Source organism: Eleutherodactylus coqui, chromosome 6 (assembly GCF_035609145.1).
Source record: "Eleutherodactylus coqui strain aEleCoq1 chromosome 6, aEleCoq1.hap1, whole genome shotgun sequence".
NCBI lineage: Eukaryota > Metazoa > Chordata > Amphibia > Anura > Eleutherodactylidae > Eleutherodactylus > Eleutherodactylus coqui.
Window position 1 is genome coordinate 52,794,235 of NC_089842.1, and position 24,665 is coordinate 52,818,899.

At 46.0% G+C, this 24,665-nt stretch overlaps 1 protein-coding gene across 2 annotated transcripts in view; it reads right to left on the reverse strand.

Annotated features, from left to right (window-relative positions):
* Window positions 1-239: 239 nt before the first annotated feature.
* Window positions 240-24,665, reverse strand: part of CFAP74 (cilia and flagella associated protein 74) — a 168,891-nt gene continuing 144,465 nt past the window's right edge. For both annotated transcript variants that reach the window (XM_066606837.1, XM_066606838.1), the window contains exons 34-39: window positions 18,010-18,139; window positions 13,989-14,143; window positions 11,224-11,344; window positions 8,318-8,445; window positions 6,535-6,669; window positions 240-900 (exon numbers count right to left, since the gene is read on the reverse strand). In XM_066606837.1, coding sequence (XP_066462934.1) covers window positions 802-900; window positions 6,535-6,669; window positions 8,318-8,445; window positions 11,224-11,344; window positions 13,989-14,143; window positions 18,010-18,139 — 768 coding nt within the window. In that variant the 3' untranslated portion in view covers window positions 240-801. The remainder of the gene's footprint in view (window positions 901-6,534; window positions 6,670-8,317; window positions 8,446-11,223; window positions 11,345-13,988; window positions 14,144-18,009; window positions 18,140-24,665) is intronic.

The following is a 24,665-nucleotide window of genomic DNA, read 5'->3' on the forward strand; positions in this document are numbered from 1 at the left end:
ATTAGAGAAACCTTTCTGACAGCGGTGATCAATGAGTGGAACAGGTTACCACGGGAGGGGGTGAGTTCTCCTTCAATGGAAATGTTTAAACAAAGGCTGGGCAAATATATCTGTCTGGGATGATTTAGTGATTCTGCACTGAGCAGGGGGGTTGGACCCGATGACCCTGGAGGTCCCTTCCAACTCTACCATTCTAGGATTAATTACATGCTGTCCTGGTAGGACAAATGAAAGTTTGAGCGAACCTTTGTGTCTGATCCTTCAGTCTCATAAAAGGCCCTTTATGGGATATGCAGGAACATGTCCATTTATTCAGCACGGTATACAGTACAGCTTCATAGCCTAAAGAATTCACTGTCCATAGACATATGTAAATAAACACAGGACCTCCATACAAATGTGACTCTGGAACTGCATTGCATTGTTTAAAATAATATATATAATAAAGAAATACAAAATGAATAAACCCACAAAACACATGAAACATATAAAAAATACATGAACTGAGCGCACATACATGGAAGTGGAGATTCTTGAAAATGCACTATAATTCTGGAATACAAAAGGCAGAAGCAAGTCTTCATTCAGGTATGTGCTACCTCGCTGCCTCTCATAGTGGAAAGTACAGTTTAATGAAAGGTATTGGGTGGAGCAGGAATTAATGAAATCTTATTGCTAAAACAAACAGTCTTATTTTCCCAGGCGTTCCCAGGAGTTCGGTTACTCACGAGGTTTCCTTTTATTAACAAACAGCAGTTCAAATGTCACAGATCAATCTAACTCAGCGAGGAGATCCGGGCTTCATAATGACACGACTTGTGTTGTTAGGATAACTTGGTATGTTTCAGTGATATCACCTTTCAGTGTAAGTTTGGCTGTTGTCATTGCAGGTTTACTGAGCTGTAAAATGGTGCAAAATAGGGGAAAAAAAAGAGTTTAGTATGGCATGTACTGCAGGACTGCCGCAAGAAACATGAGGCTACTCAGTAGCAAACTGGTAAACAAAGAGTGGACCCTGGCCGCGAGGGCTTACAATCTACAAGGGAAGGGGGCAGGACACAGTAGGTGGGGGTAGTAGATGCTCATTTTGTAGTATGGTAGTAGCAGTTATTATAGGTAGTAGGGTTCTTTAGGCTGGGTTCACACGGGGCGGATTCTCGATGGAAATCTCGCGGTTTGGCTGCAGCGAAAAACCATGAGATTTCCCGCGGGAGAACCACTGCTTCAAAACCCGCGGCGGTTTTGAAGCGGCCCAGCCGCTTGCTCTTCCGCTGTGGCCGGAGCTCCCATAGAGGAGAGCGCGGCCGCAGCGGAAGAAAAAGAAAAATGAACATGCTGCGGCCGGCAAATCCGCGCCGCAGCGGCGGCTTCTGCCGACTTTGCCGCAGCGGATTTGCCGTCCCGTGTGGACGAGATTTCTCAGAAATCTCGTCCACATGGCTGGCTAATCCCGGGATTAGCGGCCGCATGCGGATTTACTGCGGCGAAATTCCGGACGGAATTTCCGCGGCAAATCCGCCCCATGTGAACCCAGCCTTAAAGAGGTGGGTTTTCAAATTGCTTTTAAAGATTTTTCGATGATGCAAGGCAGTCTGATGTTTAGGGATAGTGAGTTTCAGAGTATGGGGTTTGCAAGCGCCAAATTTTGGAGATGGTTATGTGAGGAGCAGATAAGAAGAGAGCAGAAAAGGAGGTCTAGTGGGGAGAAGAGATTAGGTGTGGAACGGTATGAGGATATTAGGTTGGAGATGTATGGGGAGCATGTTGTGGACAGCCCTATGTGCCATTGATAATATATTGAACTGGATTCTCTGGACAACGGAGAACCGGTGAAGGGACTGGCAGAGGAGAGAGGCAGGGGAGTAATGGAAGGAGAGGTGGATTAGCCGAGCACCAGAATTGAGGATGAATTGAAGGGGTGCAAGAGTGTTGGATGGGAGGCCACAGAGAAAAATGTTAGGTGTGATATGATGAGGGCATGCGCTAGCTTTTTTTGTTGACTCAAGGTTAAAGAAAGAGCAAATTCAAGGATGTTTTTGGCGCAGCAGGAGGTGGCAAGGGCTTGCAACGGTTGTCACAACGGACTTGTGAAAGTGTGGCGCTATTATTAACGGTTATTGATAGGTCTGGTGGGCGAGTTAGTGAGATAGGGGAAAGATAATGATTTTTCAGTTTTCTCCATGTTGAGTTTTAGAGAGTGGGAGAAGACTGAGGATACAACTAATAGATGCTCTGGAACTCAGGATGGCAGAGAGGTAACATCTGGACCAAACAGGTAAACTTGAGTGTCATCACCATAAGGCCTTAGTCAGATGGGCGTTTTTAGCCGCGATTTGCGCATGCGCATGCGTCCGGCGATTTTTTAAAACTATTGCTTTGCAATGGTATCGGACACATGAGCGCTTTTTATGCGCTCGTCCGATAAATTATAGAACAAAAAATCGCAGATCGCACCTATCTGCGATCTGCGATTCCTGTTCTCTTCTCTATATGCGCTCAATGGGGCCGGCGGCAGCAGCGCCGACCCCATTGAGAACATATAGAAGACAAATCATTCTTCTCTGCCACAGCTGTAACAGCTGTGACAGAGAAGAACGATGTTTGCCCATTGAATTCAATGGAGCCGGCAATACAGCCGCTCCATTGAAAGCAATGGGCTGCCGGCGTGCGCGGGGTGAATTGTTGGGAAGGGCTTAAATATATAAACCCTTCCCTGCAATTCATCCAGAAATGTGTTACAATAAAAAAAAATTGTATACTCACCTTTCCGCTGCAGCCGGAGTCCAGCCGCGGCCGCTGTCAGTTCTCCTGAACTGCTTCTTGGCACTATTCAGCCGGCGGGGCTTTAAAATCCCCGCCTGCTGAATGATCTGCCTCTGATTGGTCACAGCCCTGACCAATCAGAGGCTGAAAACACTCACACACCCATTCATGAATTCATGAATGGGTGAGTGACTGCTGCCTCTCAGCGCTGAGCCAATCAGGGGCAGGTCTGACTCACATCCATTCATGAATTCATGAATGGGTGTGAGTGAGGCATGCCTCTGATTGGCTCAGCGCTGAGCCAATCAGGGGGCAGGTCTGACTCACACCCCCTTCACACCCACTGCAGGACGGCCGCGCGGAGCTCCGGCTGCCGGCAGAAGGCGAGTATACAATTTTTTTTTATTTTTACACATTTTAGGATGAATTGCAGGTAAGGGCTTATATATTTAAGCCCTTACCGACAATTCATCCCGGGCTCGCCCGCAGCGCATTGCTTTCAATGGAGACAGCTGTATTGCCGTCTCCATTGAATGCAATGTGCTGGACAGCTCCGGCCCGTTTCTAATGAATTTGCGGGCGACTTGCGCGCACCGGTCACGCGATTTGCGGATGCGCATCCGTCATGCGATCCGCAAATCGCGCGAAAAAACGCCCGTCTGACTAAGGCCTAAGGGTGCATTCACACGTAGCTGATTTGTTGTGCATTTTGTTGCAGATTTTTCATGCAGATTCGAAGCAGATTTCACCCCTTCCATTCGAATTTAATTGAAGGGGTGAAATCTGCCGCTGATCTGCACCAAAATCCACAGCAAACCAGCTACATGTGAATGCAGCCTAAAAGTGGTAGCGCAAACCGTGGAATTCTATGAGCTGCCCCGAACCGAATGTACAGATGGAGAAGCCCCGCAAGATGGTGTCACACCACACTCACTAGCGTAACTATAGGGGATTCAGTTGCACCCAGGCCCAGGAGCCTTATGGGGCCCATAAGGCCTCTCCTCTCCATATAGGGAGCCCAGTATGAATAAAGCATTATAGTTTGGGGCCCAGTTACAGGTTTTGCATTGGGGCCCAGGAGCTTCAAGTTGAGCCTCTGCGTTAAGAGAAGTTGGGGGGCCCCAAGATAAACTTTTGCACCCAGACCCATGAGCCTTTAGCTACGCCCCTGCCGCACATGTTGAATATTTATGGGTGATTACAGGGGGCTGGGTCAATCATGATGTATTGCTAGCGTGTTTTTATGTGCGCGCAAATTCGCAGCTATTGTGAACGTAATAAATATTAATATATGTTAGTTAGTGTAGCTATGCTTCCGCTCGGCCGCAGGACCCCTCATACCTCTGAACGGGGTTGTTTCTGCAGCATGTGCGAGGATTTCTGCAGGCGCCATTCAGATGCTTAGAACAGAAGACGAATATGTCTGCAGTAGTTCTGAGGCTTGTGGATGTACCCTTTACATGCAGAGCTGGTCCTCAGTTTGCATAGATTCTCCATAACGTACAATTACTCAGTAGAATACCGCTATGATTCATCCCCTAGTAATACGTTAAGTGATCCGCCCCCTGCTGGGCATGATATAGAAAGCACAGTGCGTCTTCTGTACTAAGATCTGATGCCACAGGCTGTTTAATAATTAACATGCATTGATCGTAGGGTGATTTGTTCGACCACTTCACCATATGCATCTTAATGTGAGTGATAGAAAATTAATGTTAAGATCCTAGCAAGCAATCTGCACGAATATACAGAAGACAGCTAAAAAGCCGACTCATTGTTTATTATAATTAATCATTTTGTTGTTCACTAAGAAAAGGTGTGTAATATATAATGCATCCCCGTCTATAAATTATTCCAAATGTTAAACAGCCGCCTTCAGTGCTGCTGCTTTCAGTGCAGGACGTTGCCCGGGGCCCCAAGCTTTGGTCATACTGAGACTAGCAGTGCAGCCATTATGCTAATAAAAAACCCTAATTTTAGGGATAGGCTATGTTATCATACTGCTAACAATCTGGAGTATTGAGGGAGCGTGGGCTCCTATTTCTTTGTGCCAGACTCTTCTTTTCTCCTATTCCTAATCATTGTTAAGACAGGTTAAAAATTCACATTGTTTTGAAGGAATGCTGCCATCCAATAGGTGGCGCTGCAGAGGTATTTTTTCATCTTCCTTATTTGCATAAATTACCCAAGGGCAAGTCTCCTCACTCACATTCTAGGTGTCACCACACCCCTTTTGGGTGCTCTCCTTGGGAAGAGATGATGCCATCCCCCGACCCACGCACCCCCTAGGTGTCTCCACACACTTTTTGGGTGCTCTCCTTAGGGAGACACGTCACCCCTCCTGACCCATTTTTTCCTGTGTCTCACAGCTGTAATACAGCCACATTCTGGGGTGTTAAAGGGGTATTCCATGACTATTGATGAACTATCCTCAGGATAAGTTGATTGGCGTGGTCCACCACTCAGGATCCTCAGCGATCAGCAGATTGTCTGTACCACTGCCTGTGCAGAGGAACCAGATGTTATCTGTGGTCAGGGCCCGAAGTGTAATTATCAGCTTCACTCTTATTGAAATCAATGGGAGCAATGCTTTCCATTACACATCTGGCTCCTCATTGTGGTCAGGGTGGTCAGGGCTGGAAGTGTAATAAGTTGATACAAGGGCTATCTGTTACACATTTTCGGCCCTGGCCTACCGATGATGACGTCTAGCCCGCTGCACTGAAAGCGGGATGGACAATCAGCGCCTCGCAATGCACAAATCTTGCGCAATATTCTCAGTCTAAGGACTTATTCACATGAGCGTGTGAATAAAAGGGAGGAAGTGGGAGCTTAGCAGGGACCAACACTGCGAAAAAATTATAGCTGCCACTATTTAACTATTAGAAGTCATTCTGAGGATTTATGCCGATCGGGGGTTTTCCACACTGTGACGGAATATATATACGCTGGAGCTGCTTGTGTGAATGTACGAGAAAACTTGAGTTTTGGACATAACCTCATCGCGGATATTCTTCATTTACTGGCCACTAAGACCATCAATCATGGTCACCAAGACCATCAATCATGAAAGGGATGGTAAAGGCCCTTTTACACGCAATGATTATCGCTAAAACGTCCGCACAACTGAATGCACTGACGACATTTTTGTATAAAATTACACGTACAGATAATGGCTTTTAATCATCTCAATTTTCCTCATTAACTAAAGTAAACTCAGTGCGAGTTGTTTGCTCGGGTGGGTGTGTGTTTATGCGAGGGATTATCTGGCCAGCAGATTCCATTGTCTTCTCCAGCCATGAGACCATTGTGTAGCAAGGCAAACAAACACTTCCCCCTTAAGTCTGCAAGGGAAAGGCTGCACAAATTCCATTCAAATGGAACATCTTATGAGCGTCTGAAAGATGGTTTTTATGCAGGCTTAAAACCAGCGGCAAACGACAAGTGAACGAATAGTGCATGACTGCCTGCGATTACACATAACGATTACTGCTCACTTTTGAATGGATTTTGAGCAATAATTGTTGCGTGCGAAAGGGCATTAAGTTGGGGATGAGAAAAAAATGGGGAAAAACTGCACTAAAAACACTAGAGATAAAAGCATGGTTGCTACTGTGTAAATGGGATGCAAAAACTAAAAACAGCACCTAAACTCTATCTGGGTCTGTTTTGTGCACAGGGCCCAGAGCTAAAGTATGGCTGTGATCAAGCTGGATGCCACTGTATTTGACATGCACCGGTATCTCTGTACACCATTTAGGCTATACATACATCATATCCAGCAGGGGGGATCCAAGTAATAGATACAGCTTTCCTCTGTCCGACATCAACCACAGCTTTCGCTGGTTCTATGGTGAATCCCTGCTGTTGTAAAAGCTGCACACTGTCCCAGATGAATTCCACATTCTGAAAACAGAAAAAAACCAACTGCAGTTACATTATTGCACAATGATACATATTAGGAACCTTCCACAGCAGGCAGGAGCTAGCTGGGAAAAACAATAGCAACTAGTGTTGCAGAAAATCGTCTGGACAGACACTTTTTGAAGCGCTAGTTGTGAGCGTCAGACGCCTGTTTTCTGCCATTCACATGGCCGGGGGAATCCCTCCATCTCCCCTGCAGGGAAACCCCTCCATCTCAGCAGCAGGGAAATACCTTCATCTCCCTTTGTATGTTAGACTGAAAGAAAACAATGTCCGTCCAGTTCAGCCTGTTTCCACCTCCCTCCCTTGTTGATCCAAAGGAAGGCAACACCTTCCCCCCGAATGAGACAGAAGCCAATTTAGCCCATTTGGTGGAAAAAATTTCTTTCCAACTCCATTGTCTCCCATAGGAATCTATAGAGGCTTCTGCAATTTTCTGCCAACAGTTAGGCCAGGACCTATTTTTTCACAGGAAATTTCAGTCGCTGATGTCCTATTGTTTTGGTGTGATTTTTTTTTTTTTTTTTTTGTGCAGCTCCAAACGTTCATCTGAACATTTCCATAGGAAGCCATTGGTTCTATTAGTTACGATTTTTTGACACATGTAACTTAGCTGCAAAAAAATCGACCATGTGAAAGAGGTCTAACTGCGGATTTTGATGCAGAATTAATTGCAGGCAGGTTTTAAGCCATTTTCAATTCAGCATCAAAATCTGCAGAGTGCCCAGAGATTTTGGTGCAGAATTTACCGCGGTTGCGGCCTATTCCATCCCGGTCGTGTAAAAGGTCCCTTAAAGAGAATCTGGGTCTTGGAATAGTAAAAACCATCCATGTGCATCATGTGAGCTGGGACAGTGGATGTAACTAACAGACGCAGGAGTCTACAGTTGAGTAATAAATCATGGCAGTGTCATGCTAAGGGATTAAATAGATGGCATGTTTTAGTCCCGTTATCGCAGTTGCATAACGGGACGAAACAAAACCATTCATTTCAGTAGTTTCGTTTCCACCATCGGGATTCTTGCGCTTTAATACTACGCGTGAGAAAGATACAGCAGGATCCAACTTCCCGCTGTTTTTTGCCTATTTGCACACACTAGCGCAGAGATTGAACAGTCCAGACAAAAAAAACAGGCTCATGCGCTAATACACTCCATAGCGGTGAGGGTATTAGCGCATGCACCATGTGTTTTTGCCCTCAGACCTCCTTAGCCCTCATTCGGACGAGTGTGTTTATGTGCGTTTATAGGTGCGCACAAAAGCGCGCGTCTATTTGAACCCTGCGTTTTCCTATGATGTGTTACATGTCTGTGTTTTACAGGTATGCAAACGCACGCACCTGCAAAAGATTTGACATGCGTGCACCGCATAGGTCTGTGTAAATTTTCCCGGCGGGGAGTCCCCCTCATCACTGAACACTGTGACAGCACTGTCACAGTGTTCAGTGACAAGAGGACTCCCAACGGGGAGTAAAGAATCCACTGCCACAGCTGTCAGCCAATCAGAGGCAGCGCTCGGCCATTCGTTGAATTCAACAATGTACGCACATAAACACGCTACTCTGAATGAGGCCGTACATTGGATACTTGTTGCTTGAATCCTTCACACTCCATATAATGTGCTCATTTACCTTTTTGCTGGAGGCTAATAATGATCGTATGCAGCCAATGTACAGCTCCTTGACAGCTGGTCTCATGTCCTCCTCAGTCTGGGTACACCGAAGGGTCACAAGAAGGGTTCTCACAGGTTCATCAGACTCTTAAAAAAGAAAAATGGATGAATTAATCTGCTACAGTGCTGAATTGTAAAGCTTTCCTGTACTAAATGGGTAGAGCAAAATAAGTGCTATGTGGCTGGATAACAGCAGATGTCCAGCATTGTGTGTTTGCAAAAAATCCCCCAGCATGATGTCAGGTTTGGAAAAACCAGTATTTTCTAGGTGATCTACACACAACTACTTGAGAGATGATGTCTGGCAGAGATTGCTATTGACGTCAATGGGGGTATTAGACTTATGACACAAGTCTCAGGACAGCTGGGGAATTAAGATATATAGAGCAGAACATATAAAACACAACAGCATGAAGTTTAATACACGGTGATAAAAGGCACTGTCAAAAAAGTTTTCTAGTATTAAAATAACAAGAAAAAAATAACTTTTTAAAACGTTTTTAGGAAATTTCCAAAAAGCTAAAAGTTATGGATAAAGTGGTTGCTTTTAGGCTGTAATATAGGGGTCTATTAATGTACTGTAAGGGTCCAATACAGTTGATCTGTATATCAGCAGAGTACTAACATACGTACCCAGCATTAGCAATGTCCCCAACAGAGTATATGAGAAGTAGAAGAAGCTATGTTTTCTGGCAATCAGCAGAGACTTTCCCAGCCTCCGGACCCACATCAGTCTGACCTCTGTGGGATATCCAGTGGCTATATCAAAAAAGTACTTGGTGTGGCAATCTATGTAATAACTACCCAGGAAAATGTGCCTATACACCGTCAACAACTGTTGGACATAGCAAAAAGGGTCAAACTAGCAGCACCAAAAAGTATCCCCCTCTGGGTCAGGCTCAATCATGCAGGGAGTTCAAACTAGGCAAATTCCAATCGTGTGTTGTCCAATAAGAGAAGTAGCCGGCAGCATAAGTGGATGAAAGTAAGAAGTTACTTTATTTCCCCATCACCATGACAGCAACGTTTCGGCCATGTTGGTCAAGCTTGAAGAAGGCCAACATGGCCGAAATGTTGCTGTCATGGTGATGGGGAAATAAAGTAACTTCTTACTTTCATCCACTTATGCTGCCGGCTACTTCTCTTAATTGGACAACTGTTAGACATAGAGCTGTTTTCCTTGGCTCCCCCATGCACAAAAACGTTCAGCTCAGCCAAACGTTCGGGTGTTCATGTTTAATATGTTTTTATTGGAATTTTCGCATATTAATCACAAATAAACAAAACAACAAATACAGAAGAGTAAGCATCATTGATATCCTGGCGGGTCTCGCTGGATCGCAGGTTATGATTGAGGAATTTAATACCCAATGTCACGACAACTGCATAAACTGTACCATCCCATGGAAGGTGCTTCTCGCGTAATCTTGTGGGCTGCCTTTTAAGGTGGTGAAGGTATGACACTAGGCCCTCGTAACCAGAATGTTCGTGTGTTTAGGGAGTGCGGTAAGGGAGTTTACTCGCCTGCGGATCGCCGACCTCTTGGACTGGAATGGACACCACATGCTTAGAAATAGGCCAGGAGACAAGATTTCTTTAAATCTGGTGCCTGCCAGTTCTATTCCACAGCACACAAATACAGTCCAGCATGTCACAAATATCCCGGGGTTCACAACCCATAGAGTTACAGTCATCAACCCTGCATGGAGTGTCTAGAGGGCGTCTCCCTCTATCAGATTAGCAACGGGCCCAAAACTGGTCCACACTGGACATCCCTGATTCGAACTGGAACTCAGGCTCCAAGTTCCTGGCACAGCCCCTTCACATCGCCTCTCACTGGTCCACACTGGACCTCAGGCTTGCCGCCTGTCCAGCTCTGCTAAGCTGTTTCTTTCCCTTGAGTGTGGCAGGATCTGCCCCTTTTATATTAGTTCCTGGCACACCCATAGGCCTTAACCCTTTCTTTTCCTATAAGGCCTGCCTGCAGCCCTCTATAGGCCTTTCTGTGTATTGCACATCTACAGGAGGTAAACCACAACCAGATAACTTTGATGGTGGCGTATCTATTGGAGAACGAAAAGATGAGGTGCAGGATTTCAACATCCCTTATCTTTTTTTCCCCAATGTCATCTGTGTGCGTAACATTGTGAAAGCCCCCATACATATTAGAGTCATCTGGCTCCGCTGTTATTGGCAGATTTGTATGGCCAAAGTCTAATATTTATAGGGACCTTTGCAGAATAACTCAGAGTGTAGTGGAAAAAGCAAACAGCATGGCTCAGTGGCTCTCTGCATAGCAGTGGGCAGTAATTAACTGCAATGCCAGTATACACCAATTACCATTAGTTTAAACAACTGACAGGTGAAGTGAACAACATTGATTAGCCTACTACAAGGGTACCTATCAAGGGGAGGAATATATTAGGCAGTGAAGTTTATGCATTGTAAAAAATTAAGCAGGCAAAACGGGCAAGGATCTGAGTGACTTTGACAAGAGCCAGATTGGGATGGCTAGACGACTGGTTAAGAGCATCTCCAAAAAGCATCCATACTAATCTTGTGACTATGGTTTATGTGGTTGATTTCATCAGGCTAGTTTGTCAGTTGCCTCGTACACCTGTAGAGGACGAGCTGTTCCATCCCAAATGGGGAATTTAACGCTACGCTGATCGTTATTTTTCCCACCAAGCTAAGATATAATGTCCACTCATTATCTAAGTGACTTTAGAGCCTACTTCATGAATGCTTCAATTCATGCAGAAAGCCGGTCAGTATTTGGAAAGAACTTCAACACAATATATTATATTGTTCTTTTCTGATATTTTTTAAGAAGCACCTTTACTTCACAGACAGGACCAAACATACCTTCTTCATTTATTGGGACTATGCCGAGAGATTCAGTGGAAACATCTATAGGATCGCTACCCTCAACATACATAATGTGATTCCTTGCTGCTCCCTTCAAGTGGATGGTATGTGCTATTTGCTGCAGAGACAAAACATTTACAGTACAGTACAATTTATAGTATAGTACATGTGGATGGAGTTTTAAAAACCGCATCCACATGTGGCGGAAATAATCTGCATGTAATTGAGGGCATGCTGGGAACGCACACGGACAGCACATCGGGCCATAATATGCTAGTGTACTGGAGACCTTACAGACAGAATCATCCAACTATAACATGTTTTCCAACTAAACATTTGCATTGCAAATGTGTATTATACATATATGATATATATATATATATATATATATATATATATATATATATATATATATCAGTTTTTTGCTATTGCAACACATTTCCAATGGCTAAGATAAGAAAACGTGTTGCAAAAAGTTTTCACCGTTATGTTACACTTCTCTATATACATACAATGCATTTGGAAAGTCTTCAGACCCTTTCCCCTTACCCCATAATAACAAACTGAAAACAGAATGTTAGAAGTCTTTTGTAAATAAAAAAAAAATGAAAAGCTAACATTTTGCATTGACATAGGTATTCAGACACTCAGCGACTACAGCCTCCAGTCTTCTTGGGTATGGTGCCACAAGGTTTGCACACCTGGATTTGGAGATTTTCTGCCATTCTTCTCTGCAGATCCTCTCAACTTCTGTCAGGTTGGATGGGGGCTATCTGTGGACAGGCATTTTTAGGTCTATCCAGAGATGTTCGATTGCGTTGAAGTCAGGACTCTGGCTGGGCCACTCAAGGTTAGTCACAGAGTTGTCCCTATGCCACTTCTGCGTTGTCTTGGCTGTATGCTTAGGGTCATTGTCTTGTTGGAAGGTGACCCTTCCTACCAGTCTAAGGTCCCTCGTGCTCCGGTTCAGGTTTTCATTAAGAATATCTCTACTTTGCTCCCTTCAGAATTTCATTATTCCTGACCAGTCTCCTTTTCCCAGCTGCTAAAAAACACCCCCAGAGCATGATGCTGCCACCACCATGCATCCCCGTAGGGATGGGGTTGGGGAGGTGAGGAGCAGCGCCTAGTTTCCTCCAGACAGAACGTTTAAGAGGCCAAAAAGTTCAAACTTGGATTCATCAGATTATAGAATCTTGTTTCTCACAGTTTGAGAGCCATTTACGTGCTTTTTTACAAACTCCAGGCAGCTTTCATGTGTCTTTTATTGACCACTCTGCCATAAAGCCCAGATTGGTAGAGGGCTGCAGTGATGGCTGACCTGGAAGTTTCTTCTATCTGTACACAGGATCTTTGGAGCTCAGCCTGAGTGATCATTGGGTTCTTGGTCATCTTTCTTACCAAGGCCCTTCTGCCCCAAGTTCTTAATTTAGTGGGTGACTAGTTCTTGGAAGAGTCTTGGTTATTCCAAACTTCTTCAATTTAAGAATTATGGAGGTTATTTAGATATTTCAGTGCAACGGATATTTTTAGTAGCCTTCTCCAGATCTGTGCCACCACACAATCCGGTCTCTGAGCTCTACAGGCAGTTCTTTCCTGCTCATGGCTTGGTTTTGGCTCTGATATGCATTGTGAGCTGTAAGATCTTATATAGACATGGACGTGTCTTTGAAAATAATGTGCAGTCAACTGTATTTACCCCAGATGACTCCAATGAAGGTGTAGAAACATCTCAAAGATGATCAAGAGAAATGGGAGGCTCCTGGAGCTAAATTTCAAGGGCCACAACAAAGGGTCTGAATACTTATGTTGATGGGAAATGTTGTTTTTTCATTTTTTAAAAATTACAAAGATTTCAAACCTTCTGTTTTCACTTTGTCATTATAAGGTACTGAGTGCAGAATGATGGGAAAAACTATATATATATATTTTAATAATGCAAGGCCATACCAAAACATGATGGGGTTTGAAGACCTTCCGAATGCAATATAATAATATATATATATATATATATATATTAGAGATGAGCGAGCGTACTCGGAAAAGCACTACTCGCTCGAGTAATTTGCTTTATCCGAGTATCGCTGTGCTCGTCCCTGAAGATTCGGGTGCCGCTGCGGCTGACAGGTGAGTCACAGCGGGGAGCAGGGCAGAGCGGGCGGGAGAGAGGGAGAGAAAGTTTTCCCCTCCGTTCCTCCCCGCTCTCCCCTGCAGCTCCCCGCTCCATGCCGACACCCGAATCTTCAGGGACGAGCACAGCGATACTCGGATAAAGCAAATTACTCGAGCGAGTAGTGCTTTTCCGAGTACGCTCGCTCATCCCTAATATATATATATCAACCACTTACTATTCTCTTTGATTTTATCCAAATCAAGGCCTGATCTACAAAGTACTGAGAACAAAGAGGCAGGACCGCTAATGACTAGTTTCTGCCTTGAAATACATTGGGAGAGTATACTAAAGCTACCTTTTGCTTATGTGGTAATTGGGGGTGTCAGGGACATTACGTATGTATGTGCCATTTCAGCTTCATATAATAACAGATAATAAATCTCCGATAATGGAATCAGACTAAACATCAAAACTGAGACATGCTTGATGAAGTGTATGAAGCTGTAATAGCTGAGTGTATTGTATACATATCTGCAGTACGTGTATCTGATATGCCTGTGTCCTTCTAAAAAAATGAAAATGACCTCGATCTACGTAGGCATATGTCTATAGACAATGAAGAAAATCTCTAATGTGCGGTTTGTCTTACCTTACCGAAGAGCTCCACCGTGAGGATATCAGCGTATAGGACGCTCTCGTGATCCGGAGTGAAAGACACGGTGAAGTCTTGTGCTTTATCTGGTTGGATGATGCCCTCTACAGGACTCACACTGAAAACACCACGGCCGTTATAATTCTGTGGACCTGAAAGGGTTGTAAATGAGAACCGAAATGGATTTATATCTATGCATGAAAAAATGGGGTGTATGACGTATGGGTGAATTTGGTGCAAACTCAGTAGGTTGGTGCATGGTCATTGCAACAAGAAATGTTGTACAAATATCAAAAATAGATAAAATATTACCTGCACAACAGAGCTAACTAATGCTAAATTACCATGGGCGAGTGTGATATCGCGCTTGTCAGCTTGCGATTTTCTGCTGTAAGGCGGTTTTCCTCACTTTTGTAAGATTGCGATTCTCAGGTGCGTATTTAACACACATCAGAGGAACGCAAGTGTTTCCCATTTATTTCAATGGGAAACATCACATCGCACTCGCATACACGTCACACAGCATGCGAGTGCCATGCGATGACTTTAAAGGTCCCATTAAAAACAATGGACGAGGCGTTCCGTGGGAATGCCCAAAGATAGAAAATACTGCTACTCATGTGACCAAGTCCATTTAAAAAAATGGAGTTCATATTCGTGCGAGTTCTGTGCGACTCACAACGCTCAAAACCCGAGGGAGATTCTCGCCTGTGTGAATATGCCCTCATTCAGCTGTTTTCTCTGCAATCCATTCGCCTATGACCACTCCAAGCAGGTGTAATTGACCCCAACTGTGCTTAATAATATTAAATCAGACATTACAAGACCATTTTAATAAGGGAGATGGAATAATACCTCCACAGCGCCACCTTTTGGAAGGCAGCATTCCTTCAAGCCGAAGTCAGACTCTTTATACAAGCCTTGTAACAATGACTGGGAAATAAAAGCCAGACTCCATGCACAAACAGCTGTTTCAGGGTATTTGCCATTCATCAGTGTACAGTAGGAGTCTGGCTTTGCTAGTGAGAGGCCTGGGACAGGGGTCAGAAACTTGTATAAAGAGTCTAACTTTGGCTTGAAGGAATTCTGCCTTCCAAAAGGTGGCTTAGTGGAGGTATTATTCCATTTCCCTTATTTACATATTACCCAGAAGAGCATGAATGGCCTTTTGAGTCTCCTCACTCACCATCTAGGTGCTCTCCCTAAGGAGAAAAGATAGCGTTTCTGAATACCATTTCAAACACAATCACAGTTATTGGTCTGTTTGATAAGAGTACAGTTGAATGCAGCTTGAAATTAGTCTAACTTTGTTAGCTGAAGTTTTCCACCATTTTCTGTGGAATCTAAGCATGGATTCTAAAGAGAGGTACAAAATAATAACTTATCATGCCCTTAGGCTAGATAGTCATAATGTGAGTTGTGCCTGAGTCTCTCATCACACCGGTCCGTATGCTGTCTGATATGCACAGACCCGGCATACTGACATATTGACATAGGACATGCAGTGCGTTTTCACGTGGACCATCAGCCTCATAGGCTGTAATAGGGTAGTGTGTTGTCCGTGGATTAACACAGGCAACATATGGCCCCAAATACACTAATGTGCCGGAGGTCTAATACAAGATCCATTCCTGCAAACAAGAAAATAAAACTGCCCTGTATGATCAAGGTCTTACCAAAGTACCTGCTGTAGTAAAACTAGAGAAGTGTAGTGAAGTTTCAACTCTTAAAGGGGTTATCTCATCAAAGGCAATCCTAAAAGTAGGATCCGTAACAGCAATCAGCTGGTGTAACACAGCTCATTCTTCCAGAAAACGCAGTGGCCAGCCAGACACTTCCACTGTAACGCCTGATGTGGATACTGTATATGGCCGTTCACATAGCACATGGACAACCCGAGTCCACAGAAGTGGGAACCACTGCATGAGAACAGGTCTCCATTCTGGCATACAGTGGCGCTCATGAGTAGGGAATCCTACTCTATGATGCCTATATGACTTGATAGACCATGTCACGATGGGACATCCCCTTTAGGTATTGGCTAAGAGATCATACAGAATACAACAGCAAGTGTGCTAATAAACACTATAATTAAAATGATGTTCCAGGACTATAATGCTGATAGGGCAATAATATGTGATCACCAGTGGTGCCAGGGCTCCCACTGATCACATATTGATGGTCTATACCAAGAATAGGACTTCCAAATTATGCTTCAGGTAAACTCCTTAAATGGGTCATCTGAGTTGCATATTGTCAGTAAAACTCGTGGAAAATGCATCAACATAACACACTGGCATATACTCCAGCTATATCCCACCCCCCTCCCAGGGGCGTAACTATAGGTGATGCGGTTGCACCCGGGCCCAGGAGCCTTAGGGGGCCTATACTATGAATAAAGCATTATAGTTGGGGGTCCTGTTACAGGTTTAGCATTGGGGTCCAGAAGCTGCAACTAACGCCCCTGCCTCGAATGCCACGTTTACAGGCAGCCCCAGCCTGTTTTTGGATCATCATAGGTGCTGCAGCCAATGCTGCTCAGGGCTCAGGGCTCGATTACGGTTATTGGCTGTAGCAGCGCCTGTGACATCCTGTTAACCGGGCAGGACTGTAGCCTGTAAATAAACAAAGCGACCGAGCCATGCCATGAGCGGGGAGAGGCGAGTATATGCCAATTTGTTACATTTCTGTGTTTTACATAGAACATACAACTCGGATAACCCCTTTAAAGTGCAACTGTCATTTCAAGTTTTTTTTATAATGTCAAGTATAGGCAATGAAAAGAATTTTTGCAACATATTTTAGTACTGGATTCAAGCAGCTTTTAATTGAAAATGTCTATTGATGTGCTGCCATATTCCTCTTGAGCTCTGCAGCTGAAGACCAGTTGCTAGGGATATCCATATTCAGCTGCAGAGCTGAATGCGACAACAGACTATGGAGATGGCATAGTAGTGTCTCCTCGGACTTGCCGCCCCCCGAAGTACCCGGCGCTCTGTATCTCCATGTATTGGGTATAGTATGGAGGTACAAAGCACCGGGGCCTTGGCCAGCCGTCAAGTCAGAGGGAATCAGCTGAGTGCACTTTGTGTGTGTGAAGACGGGACGCAATCAGCGAGTGGCTGCAGGGCAGGAACATAGGACAAGTGCTATTTCAGGATGTTACAGGTGACGAAAATAAAGCTTTTTACATATATAAAACCTAGAGACTTAGACTCCTACTGATGGCTACAGGCGAGGAGCGATCCCCATAGTCTGTTGCTGCATTTGGCTCTGCAATTGAATACGGATTTCCCTAGCCACTGCTCTTTGCTGCAGAGCTGAATATTGATAGGGGCAGCACATCAACATATATTCTCTATTAAAGGCAGCTTGAATTAAGTAAATAAATATATATATTATATATATATATATATAGTAAAAAGTCTTTAAATCACTTATACTTTACATTAGAAAAAAATTGAAATGACAGATACACTTTAACGGGGTTGTGCAGGACTTTTACAGACTTTTTAAGTAATAAATGGAATGGGCGGACTACAATACCCAGAGAGTTTATCAAAATCGGGGTTATTTAATTTAGAAAAAGGACAGCTGAGGGGCAACCTAATAACTATGTATAAATATATCAGGGTACAATACAGAGATCTCTCCCATCATCTATTTATTCCCAGGACTAACTGTAACAAGAAGGCGCCCTCTGCACTAGAGAAAACAAGGTTTCTACACCGACATAGAAGGGGGTTCTTTACTGTAAGAGCAGTGAGACTATGGAACTCTCTGCCCGAGGACGTGGTGATGACGAACTTGATAGAGGCATTTAAGAGGGCCTGGAGTCCTTTCTTGAGCAATACAATATTGTATGTTATAGTCACTAATAGGGTCAATGATCCGGGGGTTAGACATATGGATTTCAGTGCAGACTTTTCTGCGCTGACGAATAATCCATTATGTGTTTCGGAACATTCTACCCCGTGTGAAAGCACCCTTAGTCTTATAATGTTGAAATGGGATTTACCGATAAAACTGGCTGATGAGTTCTGTGAAGAAATAAAAGCTGGAAGTTGTTGCATGTCTTCATAGTGGGTCACTGACAGGCTCCTCAGTTTGATGGTGTATTTCACAGGCACCGTTGATGTGTTGTTTAACTGTAGCAAAAATATATAGTCATTAACCCACCTACAGAATTATATGTGCCAGCAAACAGAAATCAGAGGTCCTTTTATGAAACAGAAGAACTAATGAGCTATACTGTGTTCAAACAGAAAACCTAATTTACAAAAAAAAATCCAAATTTTGCTTCATTTTTCCTTATAGGTGATATGGGGTGAAGTTCACAAGCTTTATGGTGACTTGACATGGGACAACTATTGTCCGAATAGTCGCTACAGTGAGTTGTTAGCATATGAAAGACTATTTGAGACAGAGAGTGAGCGAGTATCACGTCTGGTATTTGTAGTTTCGACAACCGAAAGTGACAAGATATGAAAAAATTGACTAAATTGAACCAGTAACCAATGATAAAGGTCTTATTGGCATAACGTAGGATACCACAATAAAGTATTGTGAAGTAGAGAACAGTAAAAAGTATCTCACCTTCTGAAGAGCTTGCGGTGCTTGTGGTCTGTGCATGCATAGAAAATCAACCTCCGGTCCGTTTAGCCATCCGGTCCTGTGGCTTGTTTAATAGCAGAGAAATATGTAGGAATCCGGACACGTGAGTTGAATTTTCTTTGCTTTATTTTCGTTTAAGCTTGCATGATCAGGTACATGGTATCACAAGAACGCGTTTCGGCGTAATGCCTTGTTCACCTCAATGTATGATACATAGCTTACTAATTTATATGTTAAAGACAATTACTACTAGAGATGAGCGAGAACCAAAATGCTCGGGTGCTCGTTACTCGGGACGAAATTTTCGCGATGCTCGAGGGTTCGTTTCGAGTAACGAACCCCATTGAAGTCAATGGGCGACCCGAGCATTTTTGTATATCGACGATGCTCGCTAAGGTTTCCATTTGTGAAAATCTGGGCAATTCAAGAAAGTGATGGGAACGACACTGCAACGGATAGGGCAGGCGAGGGGCTACATGTTGGGCTGCATCTCAAGTTCCCAGGTCCCACTATTAAGCCACAATACCGGCAAGAGTGGCGCCCCCCCCTCCCAACAACTTTTACTTCTGAAAAGCCCTCATTAGCAATGCATACCTTAACTAAGCACCACACTACCTCCAACAAAGCACAATCACTGCCTGCATGACACTCCGCTGCCACTTCTCTGGGGTTACATGCTGACCAACCCCCTTCCCCACCCCCCCGCACGACCCAGTGTCCACAGCGCACACCAAACTGTCCCTGCCCAGCCTTCAGCTGCCCTCATGCCACGCCACACTCATGTCTATTCATAAGTGCGTCTGCCATGAGGAGGAACCGCAGGCACACACTGCAGAGGGTTGGCACGGCTAGGCAGCGACCCTCTTTAAAAGGGGTGGGGCGATAGCCCACAATGCTGTACAGAAGCAATGAGAAATATAATCCTGTGCCACCGCCATCAGGAGCTGCACACGTGGGCATAGCAATGGGGAACCTATGTGCCACACACTATTCATTCTGTCAAGGTGTCTGCATGCCCCAGTCAGACCGCGGTTTTTTATAAATAGTCACAGGCAGGTACAACTCCGCAATGGAAATTCCGTGTGCACCCACAGCATGGGTGGCTCCCTGGAACCCACCGGCTGTACATAAATGTATCCCATTGCAGTGCCCTGGACAGCAGAGCTAACGTCAGATTAAATGCAGGTGGGCTTCGGCCCACACTGCATGCCCCAGTCAGACTGGGGTTCTTTAGAAGTGGACACATGCAGTTACAACTCCCTGTGGACCCACGGCATGGGTGGCTCCCTGGAACCCACCGGCGGTACATAAATATATCCCATTGCAGTGCCCAACACAGCTGATGTAACGTCAGCTGTAATGCAGGTGGGCTAAAAATTAATTTGATTACACTGTAGGCGAGGGCCCCCAAAAATTTGTGTATCAACAGTACTAATGTACATCAGAAAAATTGCCCATTCCCAACCAAGAGGGCAGGTGAAACCCATTAATTGCTTTGGTTAATGTGGCTTAATTGGTAACTAGGCCTGGAGGCAGCCCAGTTAAAATAAAAATTGGTTGAGGTGAAAGTTTCAACACTTTAATGAGCATTGAAACGTATAAAAATTGTTTAGAAAAATTATATGACTGAGCCTTGTGGGCCTAAGAAAAATTGCCCGTTCGGCGTGATTATGTGAGGTTTCAGGAGGAGGAGCAGGAGGAGGAGGAGGAATATTATACACAGATTGATGAAGCAAAAAGGTCCCCGTTTTTGATGGTGATAGAGAACGATGCTTCCATCCGCGGGTGCAGCCTACGTATTGCTTAGGTATCGCTGCTGTCTGCTGGTGAAGAAGAGAAGTCTGGGGAAATCCAGGCTTTGTTCATCTTGATGAGTGTAAGCCTGTCGGCACTGTCGGTTGACAGGCGGGTACGCTTATCTGTGATGATTCCCCCAGCCACACTAAACACACTCTCTGACAAGACGCTAGCCGCAGGACAAGCAAGCACCTCCAGGGCATACAGCGCGAGTTCAGGCCACGTGTCCAGCTTCGACACCCAGTAGTTGTAGGGGGCAGAGGCGTCACCGAGGACGGTCGTGCGATCGGCTACGTACTCCCTCACCATCCTTTTACAGTGCTCCCGCCAACTCAGCCTTGACTGGGGACCGGTGACACAGTGTTGCTGGGGAGCCAGAAAGCTGACAAAGGCCTTGGAGAATGGTCCCCTGCCTGCGCTGTACATGCTGCCTGATCTCTGCGCCTCCCCTGCTACCTGGCCCTCGGAACTGCGCCTTCGGCCACTAGCGCTGTCGGATGGGAAGTTTACCATCAGTTTGTCCACCAGCGCCCTGTGGTATAGTATCATTTTCGAACCCCTTTCCTCTTCGGGAATAAGAGTGGAAAGGTTCTCCTTATACCGTGGGTCGAGCAGTGTGTACACCCAGTAATCCGTAGTGGCCAGAATGCGTGTAACGCGAGGGTCACGAGAAAGGCATCCTAACATGAAGTCAGCCATGTGTGCCAGGGTACCTGTACGCAACACATGGCTGTCCTCACTAGGAAGATCACTTTCAGGATCCTCCTCCTCCTCCTCATGTGTACTCTCAGCAGTGGGCCAAGCTGTCTCTTCCCCCTCCTCCTCATACTCCTCCCCCTCCTCCTCCTCCTCTGGCCATACACGCTGAAAGGATGACAGGCAAGCAGCATGTGTACCCTCAGCAGTGGGCCAAGCTGTCTCTTCCCCCTCCTCCTCATGCTCCTCCCCCTCCTCCTCCTCCTCAACGCGCTGAGATATAGACATGAGGGTGCTCTGACTATCCAGCGACATACTGTCTTCCCCCACCTCCGTTTCCGAGTGCAAAGCGTCTGCCTTTATGCTTTGCAGGGAACTTCTCAAGAGGCATAGCAGAGGAATGGTGACGCTAATGATTGCAGCATCCCCGCTCAGCAGCTGGGTAGACTCCTCAAAGTTTCCAAGGACCTGGCAGATGTCTGCAAACCAGGCCCACTCTTCTGTAAATAATTGAGGAGGCTGACTCTCACTACGCCGCCCATGTTGGAGTTGGTATTCCGCAATAGCTCTACGCTGCTCATAGAGCCTGGCCAACATGTGGAGCGTAGAGTTCCACTGTGTGGGCACGTCGCACAGCAATCGGTGCACTGGCAGATGAAACCGAAGTTGCAGGGTCCGCAGGGTGGCAGCGTCCGTCTTGGAGTTGCGGAAATGTGCGCTGACCCGGCACACCTTTCCGAGCAGGTCTGACAAGTGTGGGTAGCTTTTCAGAAAGCGCTGAACCACCAAATTAAAGACATGGGCCAGGCATGGCACGTGCGTGAGGCTGCCGAGCTGCAGAGTCTCCACCAGATTACGGCCGTTGTCACACACGACCATGCCCGGTTGGAGGCTCAGCGGCGCAAGCCAGCGGTCGGTCTGCTCTGTCAGACCCTGCAGCAGTTCGTGGGCCGTGTGCCTCTTCTCTCCTAAGCTGAGTAGTTTCAGCACGGCCTGCTGACGCTTGCCCACCGCTGTGCTGCCGCGCGACACCGACTGCTGGCGACGTCCTGGTGCTGCTGGCACATCTTGATTGCGAGACAGAGGTTGCGTAGGAGGAGGAGGAGGGTGGTTTAGTGGAGGAAGCATACACCGCCGCAGATACCAGCACCGAGCTGGGGCACGCAATTCGGGGGGTGGGTAGGACGTGAGCGGTCCCAGGCTCTGACTCTGTCCCAGCCTCCACTAAATTCACCCAATGTGCCGTCAGGGAGATATAGTGGCCCTGCCCGCCAGTGCGTGTCCACGTGTCTGTTGTTAAGTGGACCTTGGCAGTAACCGCGTTGGTGAGGGCGCGTACAATGTTGCGGGAGACGTGGTCGTGCAGGGCTGGGACGGCACATCGGGAAAAGTAGTGGCAACTGGGAACTGAGTAGCGCGGGGCCGCCGCCGCCATCATGCTTTTGAAAGCCTCCGTTTCCACAAGCCTATACGGCAGCATCTCCAGGCTGATCAATTTGGCAATGTGCACGTTTAACGCTTGAGCGTGCGGGTGCGTGGCGGCGTACTTGCGCTCGCGCTCAAACAGTAGCGCTAGCGACGTCTGGACGCTGCGCTGAGAGACATTGCTGGATGGGGCCGAGGACAGCGGAGGTGAGGGTGTGGGTGCAGGCCAGGAGACGGTAGTGCCTGTGTCCTCAGAGGGGGGTTGGATCTCCGTGGCAGGTTGGGGCACAGGGGGAGAGGCAGTGGTGCAAACCGGAGGCGGTGAACGGCCTTCGTCCCACCTTGTGGGGTGCTTGGCCATCATATGCCTGCGCATGCTGGTGGTGGTGGCTCCCCAGCTGATCTTGGCGCGACAAAGGTTGCACACCAGTGTTCGTCGGTCGTCAGGCGTCTCTGTGAAAAACTGCCACACTGTAGAGCACCTTGACCTCTGCAGGGTGGCATGGCACGAGGGGGCACTTTGGGAACCAGTTGGTGGATTATTCGGTCTGGCCCTGCCTCTACCCCTGGCCACTGCACTGGCTCGGCCTGTGCCCACACCCTGACTTGGGCCTCCGCGTCCTCGCCCGCGTCCCATAGGCCTACCCCTACCCCTCAGCATGGTGTATTACCAGTAGTGCAGAAACAGAACGCTGTAATTAAATGTGCCGCTTATTGCCTGTGGTTCGAGGCTGACTTCACTTACGGAACGCCAGGAAATAACTTTGCGCAAGCCTGCTGTAACACTTAGCTGGCTGCGTATGAATTAGGAGGACTACTACACCCAGCAGAGACCCAGAACACTGAGGACAGTCACAGGCAGCCCAAATAGATTTTTTTCCCCAAATGTTTTTGCAAAGGCCCACTGCCTATATTCAATAAACATATCTCTTCTCTCTCTGCGTCACCGCTACTGGTCCTGGAGTATGTCAAATAACTGCAGTGTTGCACTGTGGACTGGAATACAGCGGTGATTTAACAGCCAACACAGAGCCAGGAAATAACTTTGCGCAAGCCTGCTGTAACACTTAGCTGGCTGCGTATGAATTAGGAGGACAACTACACCCAGCAGAGACCCAGAACACTGAGGACAGTCACAGGCAGCCCAAATAGATTTTTTTCCCCAAATGTTTTTGCAAAGGCCCACTGCCTATATTCAATAAATATGTCTTCTGTCCCTGCCTCACAATATATGTCTTCTGTCCCTGCCTCACAATATATGTCTTCTGTCCCTGCCTAACCACCACTTCTGGCCCTGGAGTATTACTGCAGGGCGCAATGCTCTGCACGGCCGATATACCAAAAAAAAAAAAAAGTACAACACTGCAAAAAGCAGCCTCCACAGTACTGCACACGGTTAGATGTGGCACTAAGAAGGACCGTTGGGGTTCTTGAAGCCTAAAATACTCCTAACGCTCTCCCTATAGCAGCTCCGGCACCAACAGCACTTTCCCTCCTCTATGTCAGAACGCATCTGAGGCGAGCCGCGGGAGGGGCCGATTTTTATACTCGGGTGACACCTGATCTCGCCAGCCACTCACTGCAGGGGGGTGGTATAGGGCTTGAACGTCGCAGGGGGAAGTTGTAATGCCTTCCCTGTCTTTCTATTGGCCAGAAAAGCGCGCTAACGTCTCAGAGATGAAAGTGAAAGTAACTCGAACATCGCATGGTACTCGTCACGAATAACGAGCATCTCGAACACGCTAATACTCGAACGAGTATCAAGCTCGGACGAGTACGTTCGCTCATCTCTAATTACTACTGATTCCAAATACCTGATATATTAACTCCTTCATTGCATTTTGTTCACTGCTGGTTCTCTTCCCACAGAACCCGCTGCTTGAATCTTACTTAGTAATTAACCCTTGCAGAACATTATATATTGTATACTCATTTCTCATCCCTTATAGCACTAATAAACATTAATGCAATGATGTTATGCACTTAAACAAATCCCTTGTACATTATACTGAGACATATATCCATTATTGATTATCACTTTAAACACGTTAGGGAATTTATATTGTTTAAGAAAAATAGTTAAAGCATGATTGACAAACTTATAATATGCCTTGTTGGACTGATAAAATATATGACACCTAG